Source organism: Punctularia strigosozonata (genome assembly GCF_000264995.1).
Source record: "Punctularia strigosozonata HHB-11173 SS5 unplaced genomic scaffold PUNSTscaffold_11, whole genome shotgun sequence".
In the NCBI taxonomy this organism is placed as follows: domain Eukaryota; kingdom Fungi; phylum Basidiomycota; class Agaricomycetes; order Corticiales; family Punctulariaceae; genus Punctularia; species Punctularia strigosozonata.
In genome coordinates this window covers 763359-783243 of record NW_006767443.1, presented here as the reverse complement: position 1 = coordinate 783243, position 19885 = coordinate 763359, and the positions used below count along the sequence as shown (strand labels likewise).

The following is a 19885-nucleotide window of genomic DNA, read 5'->3' as shown; positions in this document are numbered from 1 at the left end:
GCGCGAAAAGGATGGAACCGGTCTGACTACGTTTCAAACGAATCGCATTGCAGAGAAGGTAGGAGTGGATGTGGGCGCAGTTCTGCGCCACATCTACGGTTTAGCTATGCCACCGGTCCAATTCCTTTCTTCCTCAGAGCATCGCATACATCCTTGACTGATTTGCAGGCAGCGAATGCATGCAAAGTGAAGGTCTCTCTCATCACCTAGGAAGCACTCACCCAGCACGTTGAGCTCAATGTCGAGGTAACGACACGGAACACGGGGTAGGAGGGTACGATCTTCCAGACGCCAAGGGAATGCAACCCTGGGGGGATAGAGGAGCCAGTCCTGTCCGCGTGCTTGAGGGGTTCCGGGCGTGCGCATGATGGGGCTACGAAGCTTGCCTGAGGGCAGGCAATTTGACACTTGTTGACTGCAGACTTACGGGCACCGTACAAGTGCTTCAAAGTGGACGAATGCGAAAAAAAATAGGAACCGGTCTGAGCGGGGTTCGAACCGCATCCGATTCATCCCGTCCCAGAAGCTGGGTCAAGCTGGGCTACGCGACCGGTCCAGTCATTGCCTTTCGTAAAGCAATACAACCTCAATTCCACAGAGAGTGACAAAGCCCCGCGACATGATCCCTGCTTCCGCTTGGAAATCATGAGCATACAAAGAGAACACCCAGTCTCGAGTACGTGCCAATCAAGTTGATAGAGGGCACGGGGTCATCGAGGTAGTCGCAACAAGGTATACATCATCGCCGTGAATGTTCTACAGACATCACACGTCTGCATTGTGCTCAGCGGCCTCCATCGCCTCGAGAGCCTTCTCCGTCGCCTGCCCGATCTTCCAACCCTTCATACGTCCCTCCCCCTCCACCTGTTCGCACCACCGCGCCACCTCTCGCAGCACGCTCTTCCACAGCGCCCACCTCGCGTGCTCCGCATCGAACCCGTCCACGCCGGTCCACCGCCTCCCGCCGCGCCCGGGCGCCCCGCGGTTCCCGGGCCAGTCCGCGCGGCCGTTCGGGCCCCAGACGTCCGTGCACCGGTAAACGAGCGGGGCGGCGTGCTGCAGCCAGAGCGACGCGACCTCGACCGCGAGCGAGACGTACGCGTCGACGGGGGAGGCGGAGGGGCGGGGCAGGGGCGACGGGGCGTCTTCCAGCCCGGAACGCAGCGCCCAGAGCGCGTAGAGCGCCGCCCAGTCGACGGCGCCCGCGCGCCATAGCCGAGCGAGGAAGAGGTTGAGCAGCAGCCAGGCTTCGCAGGACCGCTGGACGTCGGCCAGGTCGCCGTTCGGTGCACCATCCGCCCCGATCGTTGGGTGGGCCCGTGCGATGGCGGCCTGTCCTTCTTCCGAGATGTACAGCGCGTTGGCGTCTCTCAGCCTGTTCTGGAACGGGCCTAAAATCAGGGAGTTTTTGGGCATCAGGACCGTGGATAGGACCGCGGAGTAGGGGGGGGGGCGGTTGTGCGGCTGAATGTCGTTTTTTTGTTTTTTTTTTTGTTTTTTCTGCTCACCGTTGTAGTTCTCGCGAACGGTGGGGCCCAGCAACGGCAGGTCGCGCCATGTCTGCGCCTCGCCCCAGAGCGTCCACTTGGGCGAGCCGTCGTCAGGCGGGAGCGCCTTCATAGCTGCGACGAAGGCGACGGCTCGATCGACCCGTGCCCGCGAGGCCTCATCGTCAACCGAGCCTTCTCTGACCGCATCCAGGACCGCGGCCCAGAGCGTCCAGAAGAAGGACTCCGCGCCGGGGGTGTCGCCTTCGCAGCCAACTGAGTCGCTGGATTGCGTCGCGACGCGGGCTAATCCGGTGGAGACGACGGCGGTCACCGCCTCGGCGGGTGATATAGCGCCGTTGGCCAGAGCTGAGATCGTGGTCTTGAGGTGCTGTTTCATCGATTGTGCGGCTTCGGGGTGGGCAGTCGTCCGAGTCGGGAACGCCTCTGCCCGATCACGGAGGCGCGGTGCTACGGGCAAGGGTAAAAGCAGTTTGCCGAGAAGACTCCCTCGAGAGATAGAGCGTCATATTGTGGTACCGCATGGTCATGGACATCAGATTGGGAAGCAAGGAGTCAGAGATATATACTTCGAGCCGTGGTGGCTGAAAGCTGCGCTGTGTAATGCGCGGCGTGGCTTGGCATCGACTGCGACTTCGGTGTAGTTAGTGAGAGCGTGTGAAAGTAGCAAGCTGAGGGTCCAGCCGTGCGTCACTTCCCTTTCGAGGCCGTTGGGCGCCGTCTCCGCCACAATGAAACGTGCGTTTAGGCTCCCCCACCAGGACCTTCTACAGCCACCCTGCGCTCGCCGTCCTTGACCGTCGCGACGACCGCTACTCGGAAGTCGGGATCCATTGAAAAACCTCTGCGGGATCGCCGGCCGCCATGATGTCCGCCACGGTCGCGATCTCGATGTGGATCCGGAAACTGCACCGAACGCTCACAGCGCTCTTCTTCCCCCTTCTACCCTGGCTGCCCATCGCGTACGTCGGCATCCGGGGCCTGAAGTCCCTCGTGCCCGCCGGAAGCTCGCACTCGGCCTCGAACGAGCTGCTGTTTCAGCTTGCGCCGGCGGACAGTCCGTTGCGCTCGTATACGGTGCCGCTGACGGCGGGCGTCGTGCCCAAGCGCTTTCATTCGCACAACGACTGTACGTGGCTCGTCATCGCACTCCTTTCAAAGTGAATTGCGAGTGATAGTGGGAAGAAACACGCAGATGTGCAGAGCGTGCCCTTGTTAAAAGCGCTCAGCTACGGGGCGGCGAGCATCGAGGCGGATATATGGCTGGTGGACGACGAGCTATACGTGCGTTTCCGTCTCGTTCGCGTTATTCGTTTTGGGAACGTTTGCTCAGTTGCGGTGCCCAGATCGCGCATGACTACTCGGACATCACGCCGGGCAAGACGCTCAATTCCCTCTACCTCGACCCGCTCGTCGCCATACTCGAGGCCGCGAACGCGCCGGATAAGCACACCGGATCCGCCTGGAGGCAGGTCCTACCACCTCTCCATATAGCATATACCTCCCTTACGAACGTCTGATAGAGGGGTTTTCGAGACTGCGCCGTCGTTGAGCCTTCACCTCCTGATCGACATCAAGACGGATGGCCCCAGGTGCGCCACTAACGTCTCCTCTCACATCGCAAAACTCAGTCGCCTTCCGCATCCAGCACCTTTAACAAGCTATACGAAGTCCTCGAACCCCTCCGCGCCGCGGGCTACCTCTCCACCTGGACCACCCCCTCCTCCTCCCTCACCCCGGGCCCGATCACCGTCATCGGCACCGGCAACACCCCGCTCGCCTCCGTCCAGTCCCTCGGGCAAACCAAAGAAAGACCGCGCACGATCTTCCTCGACGCCGTGCTGGACCTGATCCCGGACGACAGCCTCGGGGTGCTGGACAAGACGGTGTGCCCGCTCGCGAGCTCCGATTTCCAGAAGAGCGTCGGCGCGAGCTGGACGGTGCCGCTGATCGGGCGGCGAAAGATAAAAACGCTCGTCGACGCCGCGCACGAGCGGGGGATACAGGCCAGGTTCTGGCACACGCCGACGTTGAAGGTCGCTGGCAGGTGGGTCGCTCGCGCCCGGTTTACCCTTTCTTCATCGCCACCCATTGTGGTACCGTTTTCGCGGAGAGGTGTCTGACGGTATGGTTGGTTTTTCTCCAGAAACACCGTTTGGCAGATGCTGCTGGATGAAGGCGTCGACTGGCTGAATGTGGACGATCTGCCAGCGGCGCAGAGGTTTTGAGATTCGCATGGTGACCTGCCGTCTTGAGATGCGATGCGAATGGAGAGCTGTCTCCAGCCATCGACGTTTTACCTATGCTTACGTGCATGCCCTTCGATAACGAGATGTTTTTGGAATCCCGCGGCCGAGAGAGAGCACGCCGATATCAGCTCGGACGCCTCCGAAGACTCCGTTTCCGATAAGAAAGGATACGAAAGGCTAACCTTCCGTTCGGGATGTGTCACCTTCATCACGCCGGGTGATGGCTGGCGCGCTCTGGCTGTGCCGCGTCTCGTTACAGGATACATCCATACGCCAGGACGACGGGTGTGGCGGCTGGGCCGGCGCCTCAAGAGTCAGACCGTTACGTGGTAGCGGATCTGTGGGTATCCGTCTACCCTCCTTGGGGCACCGCATCCCACCGCACATACTCGGAGACGGGCGCCTTCGCATCGCCGCATCCACTGAACGTACTGCGGACGCACCGGAACCTTTGCGTGTCCGTTGAACGCTCGGCCGGATTTGGACGCTGAATCGCCTGGGGACGCCGCGCCGTTTTGTTTTTAGCCAGCGACTGCGTTAATAATCTCCACCGGCGTTCGTGAAAACTGGTGTATGCATATGGGGATGTATGTGCGCACGTACATACGATGGCGCCGAGAGCGACGGATGTACGTGCACGTGCGACGCGATGGTCCGATGGGCTCAACCCGCTGCCGCGCATTTTTTTTGTACCCGTTTCAGCGTGCTCGGGCCTTTCGAACGAGCCTGCGGGGCGTCTGAGCACCCCTGGGCACCACTTACGTTGTTCGAGTGTATTCTCAAGCAGCATCCTGGCTCCAACTTCGCTCTGCCTTTCCACGTCTCGGCAAAATTCTACGGGTGTCTGCGAGTAGCAGTATGACGACAACGTGCGGGTTCGAGGCTTAGTGCGCGGGAAGGAGCCCAATCCCCCTCCCGAACCCGCGTCGGGGGAACCTCGCGCGCCTCCGGGCCGCTGACTCGCGACTGGTGTAGCGACCAGCGTTAACACGGCCGACGTCCCTGTCTCTCTGTCTCTCGACGACCGGCGTTCGCGGGCTTGATCGTCGCTGAGCGCTGAGCACTGAGCCTGGGCCCCCCGGACGCTCTCTCTTCCTCTTCGGGCGCATCGTTGGGCAAGCGTACGTACCGACGTCTGTCCTGGATGCTCGTGCGCGTCCCAAATCGTGAACGATGGGCTTACACGCATGCGGCAGATGGCTATGTAAACATCAACGCTCTCACTGCCCAGTCAAGTATAGGTAGGTGGTTTAGCGTGTTTGAGGCCAGGGGCAAGAACGCGAAGCTTGGATGGATATCCATAAACATATGCGTCCTTGCAGTATCTTGCTGTTTCTCTGAGTTCTCTGTAGCTGGATTATACATGGCCAGGCGACCTTGCGTAAGGATGTTCGGCTTGACAATTCATGTGAGCGCCGACCATGGGTTAGTATGGGGATCTTGTCGTGTTCGTGGTTGACGACGACGATAACGCCGAACATAACCTCTTGACGCGGGGAGTTTTTCCGTATGACCGTTTCTTACCGGTTGTATAAGCTGTCGCGTTGATGTTCCAAATGCCGATTTGCGGACGACGACTGCAGCTTGGACGTACCCACGTGTCATGATCACTGCGTATCATGTTCTCGTCCTCTGGCTTGGGCTTTGTTGCTTAGGTAGGTAGGTAGGTAGATTGCCGACGAGGTCCCGGTAGCGGAACAGCCGGTTGCTGCGCTGCACGTACGCCACTCGTGCAGTCGACAGCGTGCCAAGCAGCTCGACGGTTTTCGTGAAACTCTGATCCTTCCTTATCTCTCGCTAGATCTTGTGGATGACGGCCTCGAACGGCATATGATCAGCTGGGACTCTCTGTGACCGGAAGAGGATCGATTGTCCCCACCGCGAGTCTTGACATCAAAGGAAAAAAAGTCATATCGACCGTACATCGCGAGCACGACTCGCGCTGGGACGCGAATATAGTAATATTGGACCCGGTCAGCGGGTCGCTGTCGTTCGAACCTCGAAGACACCCCCCACTCGGAACCGCTCTCGGCCGCTTTGCCATCGAAATCACAATAGCGATGAGGGTTCGAACCGATTATTGCAATATCCTTCTTTCGAGTGCGATTGACCGCAACCTTGTTACGTACGGCGCGACTGCGGCGAGTGCCCACGCGATTACGGAGGGTGACAATCTCGGATTTATGTTACCAGCTTTTTGGTAGGTACGAGTGATAAGAACGGGTACATCGTGCGTGATCGGGACACTATGTAGTACTATACTGACTACCGTACAGTTCTCCTGACCGTCACGGGTCAGCGGGGTCGCTATGAGATCGAAGGTGTGGCCATGACCCACTGCACGACCATGACATGCGGCTTCATGGCCCCCCTTTGGCATGACGAATACAGATCAGAAGCAATGTCGCTCGGGTGGTATATCCTTGCCGCCGGAGGGTCTCGAGGAGTCCTGCACGAGACCAGCCGGTCGAACACGAGGAAGGGGTACCATTTGCATTTACTAAGACGGCGTATGAGCTCAGAGCATGATATGGGATGTAATTGGAGGCCGGGTCGGACTGCACACCCCTACGGGTGCGCTTGACCGCGCGAGGAAGTGCAGGACGGGGGCGGCGTACGTGTACTGACTGCTCGTGGCGCTCTCGTTCTCCGTCCCCGTCGCACACAAAAAGCAGGCCCCAGGGTAGGAATTTGGGTGTGGCAATTCGCACCCCCCCCCAAACCGACGAGACGAGCGGACGTACCGGTCGGGCCGGTCGCGTGTCCCGGCTCCGGCTACGGGCACGACCGCGAGCCGGTGGGTACGGACTGGTTCAAGGGGGAAAGAAGGAGATGTGGGGATGAGAGCCCACGCTGCGCGCGAGGCTGGGACACCCAACATCAAGGTTCGGGTTCGCGCCGAGATGTTATCCTGGGCTCTGTTATCATTGCCGAAGGCTCCGAATCTCCTTGTGCCTCGTACGCAACTGGCGCGAAACGGCGATGGGGCTCGAAGGGGACTTGGGTGCGATACGGATACGGTGCGGCATGCGACGACCCTTTTGCATGGGTGATGAGCTGCGCGTTGAGACCACCTGTTCGCCCGGGGCGTGCGGTGATGATCAGGATGATGGAGGGGACGAGGATAGCGAGGCAGAGCTTGTTCCCATTCGCGGTGGCTGTCCGGGGGCGTCCGCATATGGCAAAAAGGTAAAATGGCGATGGCAGGGGGCGGATGCGTCGCAACGGCTGATTCGGGGAGGGGGAAAGGGATATTTCGCCACTTTCTTTCTACTACCGTCCATCCATCCCCGGCGCTGCGCACTTGAGCTGAATTCACAGAGCGCGGCGCGTTCTCAGTTGTCCGTCGTTCGTCGTTCATTTCGCCGAGAGGGCTCGTGTTCGCCGCACCGTTTCGAGCCTGATCGGAGATCCAGACTTCGCTCACTTGCGACCAACGAGGACCAGCGCCGCTCAAACGCTCGTAACCGCCTTCCGCTCCTTACCTTCCATCATTGCAACCTCGCTCGACATACATGCGACACTAGACTACCACCCCCGCCCGAGCCCATCAGCCGCTAAAACCACCCGAGACGCCGCCCACAGCCTTCCAGCGCCCACCGCGGTGCTGAGCAGTATATCCCGGCCTCCCTCCTTCCTCCGACCCGTCCGGAATCCACCTCGGCCCAACCCCCCTCCGACGCTCTGCCTCCGACCATGTCTTCAGGCGACGTCCACTACGCCCCCTCGTCGTCCAAGCCGCAGCAGTGGACGCCGGCGCTGCACCTCCAGGTCCCCGTCGCGAACCAGTCTTCGTTCCCGTCACCCGTCTCCCCCTCCTCCACGCTGAGCGAACCCAACCAGTACCCGCCATGGTACCAACCCCCGCCGGGCGCTACCACTAGCAGCACACAAGACGGCCCAGGCCCGCTCTCGCTGAACATGTCCGGCCTCTCCGTCAACGCGTCCTCGAGCAACAACGTGTCCCCCGTCCACCCCTCCGCGCTCCCCTCCAGCGCGAGCACCATGTCCCCCATCACGCCCATCAGCCCGGCGCAGCACCCGTTCGGGGCCCACCATCAGCCGATTCCCCCGCAGTTCACGTTCACTCATGGGGACGACCCGCAACCGCAATACGACGTGCACGGCCGGCGCCTCGAGTCCAGCGGACGCTCGTCCGCCAGCAGCTCCGACAAGTCGTCGTCCATCCCGAAGAAACGGAGCTTCACCCACAACAGCGGGCCCAACCTCAGCCCCATGGAGGAGTACGACAACCCGGCGACGATGATGGACATCAACGGTTCGGGCTCGTACGACGAGGCGGAGATGGGTGGGTACCCCCACATGGACGCGAGCCCGGTGGACGAGCACAGCAGCGGCGAACAGGAAGACCACGTCAAGGGCTTCGACGGCGCCTCTGGCGCCTCCGGCTCGCAGTCGGGCATACCGCCCGGCAGCATCAACATCTTCGGAAAACCTGCGGGGACGAACAACTTCGTCACCAAGCTTTACCAGTGAGTGGCGGTGCTGCGTCCGACGAAAGGAGGAATCTGGTTTTCTGAACCCGGTGGCGCTAGGATGATCAACGACCCAAAGTCGGCAAACTTTATTCAATGGACGGATCTCGGCACCAGGTCTGTCTGCCCCCTTTGGCGCTCTGCCGCCGTCCTTTGTGATTCGTGCTCGGGCTGAGCGGACTCCGTCGCCAGCTTCGTTGTATCCAATGTTGGCGAATTCAGCCGGAGCATACTGGGCTCCCATTTCAAGCACAACAACGTAAGCCTTTTCTTTCTCTTTGGGTCGCTTCCCGCTGTTTCCCCTTCTTCTTGACTTTGGAACTGACATGGGTACGCGCACCAGTTCTCGAGCTTTGTGCGGCAATTGAACATGTACGGGTTCCACAAGATCAATCGGGTAAGGCCCCCCACGGGGCGTTCAGTCCCAGTTTAGCTAAGGTTCCGCCCCTGACGCCAACTCTGTGTGCGTGTGTGTTCTTTCCCGCAGACACCGCGTGCACAACGCACGTCGACGGACGCCCAGACGTGGGAGTTCTCGCACAACAAGTTCCTCAGGGGGCGCCCGGACCTGCTGGACGAGATCAAGCGCAAGGCGCTCGATCCCGACCCGTCCATCAAACAGCGCGTCGAGCTGCCGGGCGAGGTCGCCGCCCAGCTGGCGCAGATGCGCGACGAAAACAGGCGCGTGGCGAACGCGCTCAACGCGGAGAAGGCCAAGGTCGAGCGGCTGGCGCACGTTACGAAAACGTTGTACGATATGATGGCGAAGGCCATGCCAGGCCAGAGTAAGTTGCCGCTACTCCAGAGACCACTGCGCTTGCATGTCATACTGACCCGCGTCCTTTCCCTCCGCCAGTGCCCATGCCGTTCCCGTCAGACCTCGTGGACCCCAGCAGTGCGGATCTCATGATGAACCCCTTCGGCTCGACGGCCACCCCGCACGCGGCCCACTTCCACCCGCCGGCACTGCCCGTCCTCACTAACCCCTCCATGCACCCGATGCAATCGTCAGGGGCTAGCCCGAACGGGAGCCCGACCTCGACCGAGTTCCCCCCGCCCGGCCAAGGGCAGCAGTACCACCAGCACCCGCACCCGCACCCGCACCCGCACCCGCACCACCACTCGCTCTCGCGGCACCACAGCTTCCAGCATCTTCAGTACGGCCCGGACGCCGCGCCGCCGTCGTACACGCAAGGATCGGTCTCGAGCGCGCGGTACGAAGCCGCCGGCGCGTTGTCGACGTCGCTCCCGCCGTCCCCGGGCCCCCTCGACCCGTACTCGGCCACGTCCTCGCCGGGAGAGATGGCCGACGGCCGCCACGGCGGCGCGAAGCGCCAGCGCACGGGCAACTCGCCCGTCGCGGGCCCGGGGGAGATGGCGCTGAAGAAGACGCTGTCGCGCGCCAGGAGCGACTCGGCGCCGCTCGGGTACGCGCTCGGCGCGGGCTGGGGCCAGGACGCGCGGCCGAGGAGCGGGAGCGGGCTCGCGCCTGTGAGGGTCGCGGGCCGCCGCGACGATATCGCGCTGCCGACGCTGGCGCCGAGGGTGCCCGCGAGCGGGACGGGGTCGGGCGTGATGTCCATCTCTGCTGCGTCCAAGGGCCAATGAGGATGCGAAGGCGGGATATAGGCCGCCGCTTGCTCCCTCGGCCGACGCTGAAAACTATATTTCATGGTTTCATCCTTCTCCCCTCTGCTACGTTCATGGGACTCCCTGCCCAACCTCTTGTATCGATCAGCCCCTTTTCGCCTCGTTTCGTTATCGTCTCGGTCCTCACCCAGCCATAACGCTCCCCTTCCTTTGGACAATCACTGTCGTTTCGTGGCCATTCTCCTGTTCGCTTCGGTTCGTGCCCATCGTCTCTTGGAATCCTGTTTCAGTGCTTGTTGCTCTCTCTCTCTCTCTCCATACCACCCACTTTTCGTCGTTCGTTCTCGATCTAGAGGATGCGTCGCCATCAACTTTTCTCCTGTGTTTCTGCCCCCCCATGTATAACTGCTACCTGCTTTCGCCATTGGATTAGTTACACCTCATCATTTGTGTTCATGCGTCCATTGTCGCGCTTTGTTCTTCATAGCTGTCCATATACTCTCTCATCCGTCCAATCCCCTTCAATCTGTCGTTTACTGGCCCACGCCACGCACCCACAAGATCCGCACCGAGTTATCGCAAACTCAAAGAACCTCTCGACCCTCTCTCAAGCTCGCTGTATTCGTCGACGGATCCCGCGTACATATACCACAACCGCGCGCATCGCATCTGCTTTCGTAGGCACTCCGACGTTATTCTCGGGTGGGCAGCTGTGCGTGCGCGCCTAAAAACCTGCCATCAAGTTTCCGTACGACGTAGACCTCTTCCTCGAGCATGTACCGCTATCATTCTGCAGAGAGAAAAAAAAACTTATGTCCGGGTTCTGCCATTCAAATATCGGACGCGTGCCAAGTCCCTCGTTGGGAGAGGAAATCCGAAGCTGATGGCGCGGGCGTTGATGAGACCGCATCGCGGGACCCGCGCGCGCTATCGTTGACGATTGACCCGTTTGGGCAGGTGGTTGGATGCTCGCAGTGATGTCTCACGAGGCACTTCGTAGGATCAGTTCGCGAATTCGAGCTCTGAGAAGGGTATTGTCGGTGCCATGGCACGTCCGATGACATACTCGAAGGGTGGGAGCCTGCGGTCGTGTACAGTTTGGCAGCATTTGAGCCATGGACAATTCATGACCGAATGGGGTCGATGGGCGACGCGAACTTGACATGGATCCATTGCGCATGAGTGGCGCCAGTTAGGTTACAGGGGCAATACAAAGAGCACGAGAGACAGGCGGGGCACAGTGGGATTTTCCGACGGAGGAACTTGATGTGGACGGGGCTATCGACGCACGTCGTCTTGTGACGGCGCTCTACCGTTCGATTCACGACCCGGCGGGTGCACGCCGTCTGGCGTCATCTGCGACAGGCATCAGTCTCATGCCGAGAACGCGAAGCTTCCAGGACAGACACACGCACCTGACCCGACGCGGTCTGGTACTGTGCGCGATCTTCCGGGTGTGTGTCCCCGTTACGCCCGTTCGAGTACGGGTCCGAATGGTGCGCGTGGTCTCGACGCGACCACGGGAGATACTGCTGCGGCGGGTAGGTTTCAGGATCCGGGATGAATGGAGCGCTGCCATTCGGGGGCGGAGCGCCGTATTCGACGTCCGCGTGGAGCTCGAGGCCGTGCCCGTTGAGCGCCTCGTCGGGCGGCAGGAGGTACTGCATGAGCGTGGGCTGCGCAGGGGCCGCGAGCGCGACGGCGTCCAAAAGTAGCCTGTGGAGACGACGGGAAGGGAAGCAGGAGGTGACATCAGCTCTTCATTGTCGCCTCGGCCGGCTCCGAACGGGCGGGAGCAAAGGGGAGCGAGAGCACACACGCACTCGCATTCGGCCTGGAGACGCTTCATTTTGGCGTCGGCGGTCGCGAGCTCGCGGACGTACGTTTCATGTTGCTATGGGGAGAGGACGTGGGTGTGAGCTTCTCCTGATTTGGTGGGGGGGCTAAAGGCGAATAGGTGATTGAGGTGCATGATATACGTACCGCGTTCACTTGGTCGTATCGCTCGCGGAGGGAATGGAATCTGAACGTTGCGCCAAAGGCGGGTCGTCAGAAGAATTCCCGTGAAGGTTGATTAGAGTCTTAGAGACGCTGGCGTACTTCTCTTTGTACCGGTTCGCCCGAGGGATCGCGGCGGAAACCTATCGAAGTATCGGTGGGTGCGGGCTACCCGCGCTGGAACGGTCCGCGTACGGTCTGCATTTGGGCCATCGCGGATGCGGATTGTTGGCCCGAGTTGGAGCGCGATACTTTTCCAGACGCTTGAGCAGGTTGAGGTCGTACGGGTCGCGACGTAGAGGGCCCTGCGGAGGCAGACATGGCGGTGGTTGGAAGCAGGGAGACCCTTGACGCCTCTTCGTACCGGACTTCGATCACAGCTCTCTGCACGCTGCTGCACGGCGCAATACGCTCGTGGCTTTTCGTCAAGATAAAGATGTTCAGTGACTCGGGTATAAAATCTGATGCACTGTTTGAATGTCGCTGGCCTTAAACGGTACGCATATATGCAGCCTGCTTCAGTACCTCGGTTCCGGCATACGTCAAACATACATGGGGTAGGGAAAGCGGGCCAGTTGCATATCTTCGCGTTTACGGATATTCGTTATCAAGTCGAACACGGGGGCACGATAGCTTTGACTGCTGAGCAGCGAAGTACGGCGGAATGGTACTTCTGCAACGGTCCCAGAGATCCATGGTTAGAAAAGTGAGCCGTAAATATCCGATAGCAGGTACTTTGTCCTATCTTTGCTCTGATTTGTGCCTACCATAGACTATCCGCTACGTCGCGCGTGGTATCAAACGCACTCACGAGGAGTTTATCGTTGCTGGCTGACACGGCGCATATACTTCAGATATTCCACGCTGGTTGGATCCTCAAATCACTTGACGATGGCCTTCCGACTAGCTTGGCTCCCTTTGTGCTAGATGGTATGCTCATCTGGACTCAGTGCACGTTTTATCGATCCATCGGACCACTGTTTCCCAGACGGCTTCGACGTAGATGCTTGTGCGCCGTTCACTGAGGTTCTTCCCCGCTATTTGCCGGACTATCAGCTCTCTTTCGCTCAAGCTCAAAGGCCTGGAACTGGCTCAGCTACCGCAGTACAACCGAACTCCGCCATGGCTAATGATACTTGGACGCACCAGAGCAGGGAACATAATCCAGGAGAAAGGACTGACGTGTCGAACAGCCTGGACTTGTCTGGCAGCACGCTGATCGGTTCCGCCCCCGTCGAATACGATCTTGCTAACATCAAATCGGAGTTGCACGGACTGGGACAACATGACGCTGGCGAGCACGGGGAAAGGACCACATTGACACCTGCTCTCGACGAGCGCTGGAGACATCGCGAGGATCGGGATGCCAGGCCAGAGCGGAAGCGCAAGCGCAAGCACACCAGGCAGAAGGTCACTCAAGTGGTCAGCGTGGTCGACACGAGGATATGCGCCAGGAGACGTGGCCGCTTTTTCATACGACAAAACTCTCCAGTGCCTCGGAGTCCCTCTCACGAGGTCAAGGTCGAAGAGGACGCTGGATTTCTGCTGGCAGATCCTGTCGATGTCCGAAGGTACTCGACCCACCGGCGAGTTGTCCGTGACGATAATTGACCTGGCGATCGTAGGGCACCAACTGTCGACATACCGTCGAAACTTGAGAAGCTCGTGGATCAGTCACGAACGAGCTCGCCTCCTCGCCTTGCGATAGACGACGTGCTGAGGATACTTGCCGACGTGCAAGTGGACGACTCGGTTGTGTTCAAGCTCGGTGCAATGTTTTTGGGCAAGAGATTTAGCATGTTGGGGAGCCTAGACGCTGTGTAACATACACGTCCTGAAACAAGTTCTGTTTAAATTAGTAGATGTATTACGACCCTTGGCTTCAGTTCCGACTTTCTCAGGCTCCTTAACCAGCCGCTCGTATCGCGTCGAACTCCCAAATCCTAGGGCGGTAGTCAATGTTGTAACAGAGTAATAGATCATGTGAACTCAGGGGTAAATAATCATGTGATATTTCCTTTTATATCCTGAGCTTGGGGGAGTACGACGCGATAGAGCGGCTGGCGGATCTCGTATTTCAAATTCTCGGCTTCGCTCGGCATACCCGCTCAAGAAACACGCCTATTCCGAAAGCGTAATCCGGCATCATACAAAGCACCGCCACAAGGACCCCGAGGCCCGCCGCAGCCTAATTGCAAGAAGTTTCGACAGTTCAGGCCGGTCCAATGCATATTACAGTAAAAATCACTCCCTTAGCAGAGTAAGCACCCTAAGTACGAGAGCAAGCAGCCTGAGCAAAAGTGAGGAGGGAAGCAGGAGGAAACAGTTGTTAAAAAGAGATGCAATGCGCGGACTCGAACGCGCGAGGCGGACTGCCACCAAAACCAATAGTAAAAGACGCCTAACCGCTGAGCTAACACAGCATCGATGCTGTTTGGAGCGTAATTGTATATGACCTTGTTTATAGGTATAGCACTGGACAAATGTACAACAGGAGGCAACAGCCGGGGATCGAACCTGTGCCTTCCTGCAAAAACAGGAGCTCAAACACTACGCAATAACCACTTCGTCATTGTGGTTCAATCGTTATTTCCACGCAAGCCTATATAGGTACATTGCCCACACTCCGTCGCTGCCTCAGCAAGTTCTTCCCCGTCCAACACCCCCATTGAGAATGTGCGCCTCGGCCGCAGCCAGCGCTTCCGCAGGGCCCTCGCTCGACGCGAGCGTGGTCCTCTCCGCACTGAACGAGCTCTCCTTCCGGATCAGCAAGGCGCAGAACATCCCCAAGGAGGACTTCGACGACCTCGGAACTTCCTTGACACGTGCTGCTAGAGACACAGTCAGTATACGCCGCTTTGGTGGACGTGTTAGGACCCCAGTAGTAGCACCCACAACGGGCTTGATTTGTGGCACAGCCACCATACTTTCTTCCAACCTCATGCTCGTTCTTGAGCGGGTATGCCGAGCGAAGCCGAGAATTTGAAATACGAGATCCGCCAGCCGCTCTATCGCGTCGTACTCCCCCAAGCTCAGGATATAAAAGGAAATATCACATGATTATTTACCCCTGAGTTCACATGATCTATTACTCTGTTACAACATTGACTACCGCCCTAGGATTTGGGAGTTCGACGCGATACGAGCGGCTGGTTAAGGAGCCTGCGACTTTCTGAGCTTCCTCGTTCAGGCCCGTAGACAACAGCACCGAGCATTGATGTGGGCTGTGTGCTTACGTGAACCGTGACTGCTATCTTTCCCACGGAGCTAGAGCCGAGCCTGCCCTAGCTCTTCCTCTACTTCGGGAAATATCGCACTCATACCGTTCACTGTGTCCGCCAGCACTTCATGGCCTCTAGAATAGCCCTCAGCGCCGCGCGCGCCGCTGGTGTGTATACCGACTAGACTCTCCTCAGGGAGCCACCGACGTTGACTGGGACTTGTCACAGCTCCTCGCCGGGTAGTCCCCGCCGTGTCGGGCGCAATCCATGCGTACGTGCACATGCAGTCTACCGGTCAAGGCCATACATGTACCTAAGATTTACCATTGATGATTAGCCGCACGATGGCCACCAAGCCTCCGGCCGAAAAGGCGTCCGAGCTGATCAACAACCTGCCCTCGTCGCCCGGCCTGGTCACCAAGACGGGCTCGGTCGTGCTCGGCACCGGCCTGCTCGCGACCGCCATCTCGCAGGAGCTGTACGTGCTCAACGAGGAGACGGTGCTTGCGGTCGGGTTCGCGATCCTGGCGACGTTCATCGCGCGGAGCATGAAGGAGCCGTACAAGAACTGGGCGGAGGGGCACATCAAGCGCATCAAGGACGTGCTCGAGGCGTCGCGCACGGAGCACACGCAGGCCGTGAAGGACCGCATCGGCTCGGTGGAGAAGATGAAGGACGTGGTGTCGATCACCGAGGGTCTTTTCGCGCTCTCCAAGGCACGTCTGGAGTGCCGCAGATCCGTGTTTGCACGACTCATCATTATTGTTGCGGCTACTTTACTATACTCAGGAGACCGCCAAGCTCGAGTCCGAGGCGTTCGTGCAGAACCAGAAGGTCGCGCTCGCGGCGGAGGTCAAGGCAGTGCTCGACAGCTGGGTGCGGTATGAGCAGCAGCAGAAGGAGAGCGAGCAGGCGGACCTGGCGAAGAACGTCATCGAGAACGTGCTCAAGAGCATCCAGGACGAGAAGACGCAGAAGGAGATCCTCGCGGGTGCGATCGCAGAGGTCGAACGTAGGTTCTTTGCTGCAAACATGTTTCGCTCGTGCTTCCGTGTCTGACGCCGTTCTACAGAGCTCGTTAAGAGCAAGGCCATCTAGACGTGTCTTGCCTGTGGCCGTGATGTAGACAGACGAGTGGAATGCTATGGCTTTCTCGCCCTCCCTCCCGTCCGCAGGCTGTAGATGCAGGGTCTCTCCAGCGCGAAACCCTGAGCCTGACACCCTATCGTAGCGCCTCGTGGTCCGGCCTCACGTCCCTTCCGTAACTCCCGAGCTTTGTCCAGTAAAATATTCTATTGCATGTCCATTCTCGAGAAAACGTACGCGTCCGGCTTCACGTGTCTGTGGCTCCTGTGACGCACGGCGCACCCAGCCGTCGCGACGCGAAAGTCCTTTCAACGCCATTGATACCGTCTTCGTCCGTGTCCTTCCGGCGCCAGCCTCACCCATCCGCCTCGCTGCGCTCTACATAACTGTCTGCGGGACGAGACTGCTGCGATATACCTCTTAATCTGACTCTGAGACGATATACGCGCCCGCCATGGACGAGGATTTGATTAAGCTCGTGAACAAGCTTCAAGACACGTTCAGCAATCTCGGTATGTCAGAGCGTACTTATGCGCAGGGAATGCGCGGCTGATTTATGGACGACAGGAGGGGAGCTGGACATGCCCCAGTTGGCTGTGGTGCGTGCGGTGGTCTCGGTGCACATTGTCGTTGAAACTGAAGCATATGTTCGGGATCGGTGTAGGTCGGCAGTCAATCTGCGGGCAAGTCCAGCGTGCTCGAGACGTACGATGTCCTTCTGTCGGTTCTCTTTCCACTATACTGAACTCGTTTTCTCCCTGTAGCATCGTCGGTCGCGACTTCCTGCCTCGCGGCTCCGGTATCGTGACCCGCCGGCCGCTAGTCCTGCAGCTCATCCACCAGCCCGCATCCGACGCGCCGACCGGGTTCACGGAATGGGGCCAATTCTTGCATATCGACAAGCGCTTCACCGACTTCAACGAGATTCGGCGCGAGATCGAACAGGAGACGTTTCGGGTCGCCGGCCAGAACAAGGGTATCAGCAAGTTGCCGATCAACCTAAGGATTTACAGCCCAAACGTGTTAGACTTGACGTTGGTGGATCTACCAGGCTTGACGAAGGTTAGTAGAAAGGAGATATCTATCCTGCGGAACCAGTTCTCAATGCTGCGTCCAGATCCCTGTCGGAGACCAACCGAGCGACATCGAGAAGCAGATTCGCAATTTGGTCCTGGACTACATCTCGAAACCGAACTGGTACGTTCTACAGGAGAGACCTGCATATGCTCTTCTCACGTCCGTCATAGCATCATTCTCGCTGTCTCTGCCGCCAACGTCGACCTTGCCAACTCTGAATCCTTGAAGCTCGCTCGTTCTGTGGACCCTCAGGCACGACGAACCATCGGTGTTCTCACGAAACTCGACCTGATGGATGCCGGTACCAACGCACTCGACATCCTCACAGGCCGCGTCTATCCGCTAAAGCTCGGCTTTATTGGCGTTGTGAACCGGAGCCAACAGGACATTAATGTCGGGAAGGAGCTTGTTGAAGCACGGGAGAGCGAGGAGGAGTTCTTCAAGACCCATCCTGCGTACAGGAACATCGCGCATAAGAATGGAACGAAGTACTTGGCCAAGACCCTGAACCATGTACGTCCTTGTGAACTTGCCTGCATGTCTGGTGACCTTCACATTTCATGTGGTCCGAGCGGGACATGGAATGTACGGGAGATGCTCACAGAAGATGTTTCTATTTTCCTAGGTCTTGATGAACCATATTCGCGAAAAGTTACCGGACATGAAAGCGCGATTGAATACCCTGATGGGTCAAGCGCAACAAGAACTCAATTCCTTTGGAGATTCGGCGGTCTTCGGAGACTCGAATCAAGTATGGCAACATCCTTCTCTCATTGGACCGGGAGCCCTGACGTTCCCCTCTTTCGCGTTTTGCGTTTTTGCAGCAAGGTTCCCTCGTTCTCCGGTTGATGACCACCTTCGCGCGGGATTTCGTCTCCTCGATCGAAGGCACGAACCCCGACATATCCACGAAAGAGCTCTCTGGCGGGGCGCGGCTCTACTACATATTCAATGACGTCTTCGGGCACGCGCTCGCCTCTATCGACTCCACGGCCAACCTCGAAGATCAGGACATACGGACAGCCATCCGCAACTCGACCGGGCCACGGCCCAGCCTGTTCGTCCCCGAAGTCGCTTTCGACCTGCTGGTGAAGCCGCAGATCAAGCTGCTCGAGGCCCCGGCCCTGCGGTGCGTCGAGCTAGTGTACGAGGAGTTGGTGAAGATCTGCCACAATTGTGCGGGTGCGGTGAGTGCGAGTACTGATTGGAGTGTGGTGACGCTACATGAACTCAATGGTTCCTTCCTTGCAGGAGCTGCAACGCTTCCCGCGGTTACATGCGCAGATCGTGGACGTCGTCTCGGAGCTGTTGCGGGAACGACTCGGCCCTACGTCCGAGTACACGCAAAGTCTGATCGATATTCAAGTTGCGTACATCAACACAAACCACCCAGCGTTTATCGCCAGCTCCGACAATGCTGCGCGCGAAGCGACGACTTCACATCAGCCACCTCGAAAGGCCGTCTCACCAGCCCGAGTAAGCGTTTAGTTTGTATAACCCGTGTTCCAGGCTGATCGCAGGTCCTGTCAGCCTTCGTCGACAGAGCCCATCAACGGCATGCTGTCGCCGACGGATGACGACGAATCCGTCGATGGGAATGCCGTGAACGGCCTCGGAGGCCATGCCGATGCCCGTTCTGTTTCATCCACCATTCACGATCGGACACGGACAACGACAGGGTCCACGGTCCGCGGAGCCAACGCCACCGTCTCCCGCCACCACCATTCCACCCATTCTTCCCATACCGTGCGGCACTCGTCCGGCACGTCCGGCGGGTCGGGCACCGCGAAGGACACGTTCCTCAACTACTTCTTCGGGCAAAACGGGCCTGGTCCGATCTCGGCGTCGAGCATAGAACGCACGATCTCCGCCCACGACGCGCCGGGCGCGATCGTCAGCACTGGACGCGACGTGAACGGGCCGGATCCGAGCGTGCATTCAGGGATTATGGCTGGAAGGCGAGACGGAAGCGGTGCGGCGTTTGATATGAAGAGCCTTGGCAAACACATTGAAGCGGTAAGAGGCGTTGTGTCAAACCTATTACAGTCCTTCACTGAGTCGCTTGGATAGATCCCTACAGACGGTAACCTACAAGTCACGATGCGCGAAGAGATGGAGACGAACCTCATCCGCACTCTCCTCGCGTCGTACTTCAATATCGTCCGACAGACGATACAGGACCTCGTCCCGAAAGCCGTCATGCACTTCCTTGTCAACCACACGTCGCAGCACGTCCAAAATCGCCTCGTGGCATCCTTGTACAAACCCGATATGTTCGGCGACTTGCTGAACGAGGACGAGGAGCTCGTTGCCGAGCGGACGCGGGTGAAGGCGCTCCTCGATGCGTATAAGGAGGCGTTCCGGACGCTATCCGAGGTCACCCTCAAGTCATCATGATTTCTCAGGACTATTCGTAGAGCATTGGTATCCATCATGTTGTCGGTTACACATAATACATGGCACTCCGCTATTCAGACCGTTTGCATGCGATGACCAGAGTGAACACCGCAAACAGCTATTGGTAGGTTTGAGGTCTATCATCATTATAGAACGTGTACGGAACAGATATAATCCAGGTCTACAAACAGCGGGAAAGACAGAAAACACAGTAGACGACGTTACCCAAGCATAAAAAGGCGAAGGACCACAGTAACGAGGAA

At 58.6% G+C, this 19885-nt stretch overlaps 7 protein-coding genes across 7 annotated transcripts; 5 read left to right on the top strand and 2 right to left on the bottom strand.

Annotated features, from left to right (window-relative positions):
- Positions 1-701: 701 nt before the first annotated feature.
- On the bottom strand, positions 702-1887 carry PUNSTDRAFT_145514 (uncharacterized protein; the record flags this gene model as incomplete). The annotated part of the gene is made up of 2 exons (XM_007386611.1): positions 702-1391; positions 1509-1887. 2 exons carry the CDS (start codon positions 1885-1887, stop codon positions 766-768), a joined length of 1005 nt encoding a protein of 334 aa, XP_007386673.1. The 3' UTR covers positions 702-765.
- A 512-nt stretch (positions 1888-2399) lies between these two features.
- On the top strand, positions 2400-3855 carry PUNSTDRAFT_106424 (uncharacterized protein; the record flags this gene model as incomplete). The annotated part of the gene is made up of 6 exons (XM_007386610.1): positions 2400-2637; positions 2704-2792; positions 2855-2976; positions 3032-3100; positions 3157-3555; positions 3655-3855. The coding sequence occupies 6 exons, from the start codon at positions 2400-2402 to the stop codon at positions 3734-3736; spliced, it is 999 nt and encodes a 332-aa protein (XP_007386672.1). The 3' UTR covers positions 3737-3855.
- A 3102-nt stretch (positions 3856-6957) lies between these two features.
- On the top strand, positions 6958-10235 carry PUNSTDRAFT_91010 (uncharacterized protein). Its single transcript, XM_007386609.1, has 6 exons — positions 6958-8250; positions 8314-8370; positions 8446-8512; positions 8597-8650; positions 8741-9038; positions 9110-10235. The coding sequence occupies exons 1-6, from the start codon at positions 7454-7456 to the stop codon at positions 9859-9861; spliced, it is 2025 nt and encodes a 674-aa protein (XP_007386671.1). The 5' UTR covers positions 6958-7453; the 3' UTR covers positions 9862-10235.
- Positions 10236-11000: 765 nt separating this feature from the next.
- PUNSTDRAFT_54475 (uncharacterized protein) lies at positions 11001-12156 on the bottom strand. Its single transcript, XM_007386608.1, has 6 exons — positions 12037-12156; positions 11944-11984; positions 11827-11866; positions 11667-11737; positions 11259-11559; positions 11001-11199 (listed from the first exon to the last, which is right to left on the bottom strand). Exons 1-6 carry the CDS (start codon positions 12052-12054, stop codon positions 11122-11124), a joined length of 549 nt encoding a protein of 182 aa, XP_007386670.1. The 5' UTR covers positions 12055-12156; the 3' UTR covers positions 11001-11121.
- Positions 12157-12963: 807 nt separating this feature from the next.
- PUNSTDRAFT_136988 (uncharacterized protein) lies at positions 12964-13665 on the top strand (the record flags this gene model as incomplete). The annotated part of the gene is made up of 2 exons (XM_007386607.1): positions 12964-13412; positions 13467-13665. The coding sequence occupies 2 exons, from the start codon at positions 12964-12966 to the stop codon at positions 13663-13665; spliced, it is 648 nt and encodes a 215-aa protein (XP_007386669.1).
- A 1489-nt stretch (positions 13666-15154) lies between these two features.
- On the top strand, positions 15155-16388 carry PUNSTDRAFT_91008 (uncharacterized protein). Its single transcript, XM_007386606.1, has 5 exons — positions 15155-15229; positions 15291-15333; positions 15400-15778; positions 15852-16074; positions 16135-16388. The coding sequence occupies exons 1-5, from the start codon at positions 15190-15192 to the stop codon at positions 16158-16160; spliced, it is 711 nt and encodes a 236-aa protein (XP_007386668.1). The 5' UTR covers positions 15155-15189; the 3' UTR covers positions 16161-16388.
- Positions 16389-16602: 214 nt separating this feature from the next.
- PUNSTDRAFT_106416 (uncharacterized protein) lies at positions 16603-19693 on the top strand (the record flags this gene model as incomplete). The annotated part of the gene is made up of 11 exons (XM_007386605.1): positions 16603-16672; positions 16716-16747; positions 16813-16853; positions 16913-17210; positions 17266-17345; positions 17396-17738; positions 17851-17976; positions 18050-18412; positions 18477-18701; positions 18756-19241; positions 19296-19693. 11 exons carry the CDS (start codon positions 16603-16605, stop codon positions 19620-19622), a joined length of 2391 nt encoding a protein of 796 aa, XP_007386667.1. The 3' UTR covers positions 19623-19693.
- Between the last annotated feature and the right edge of the window lie 192 nt (positions 19694-19885).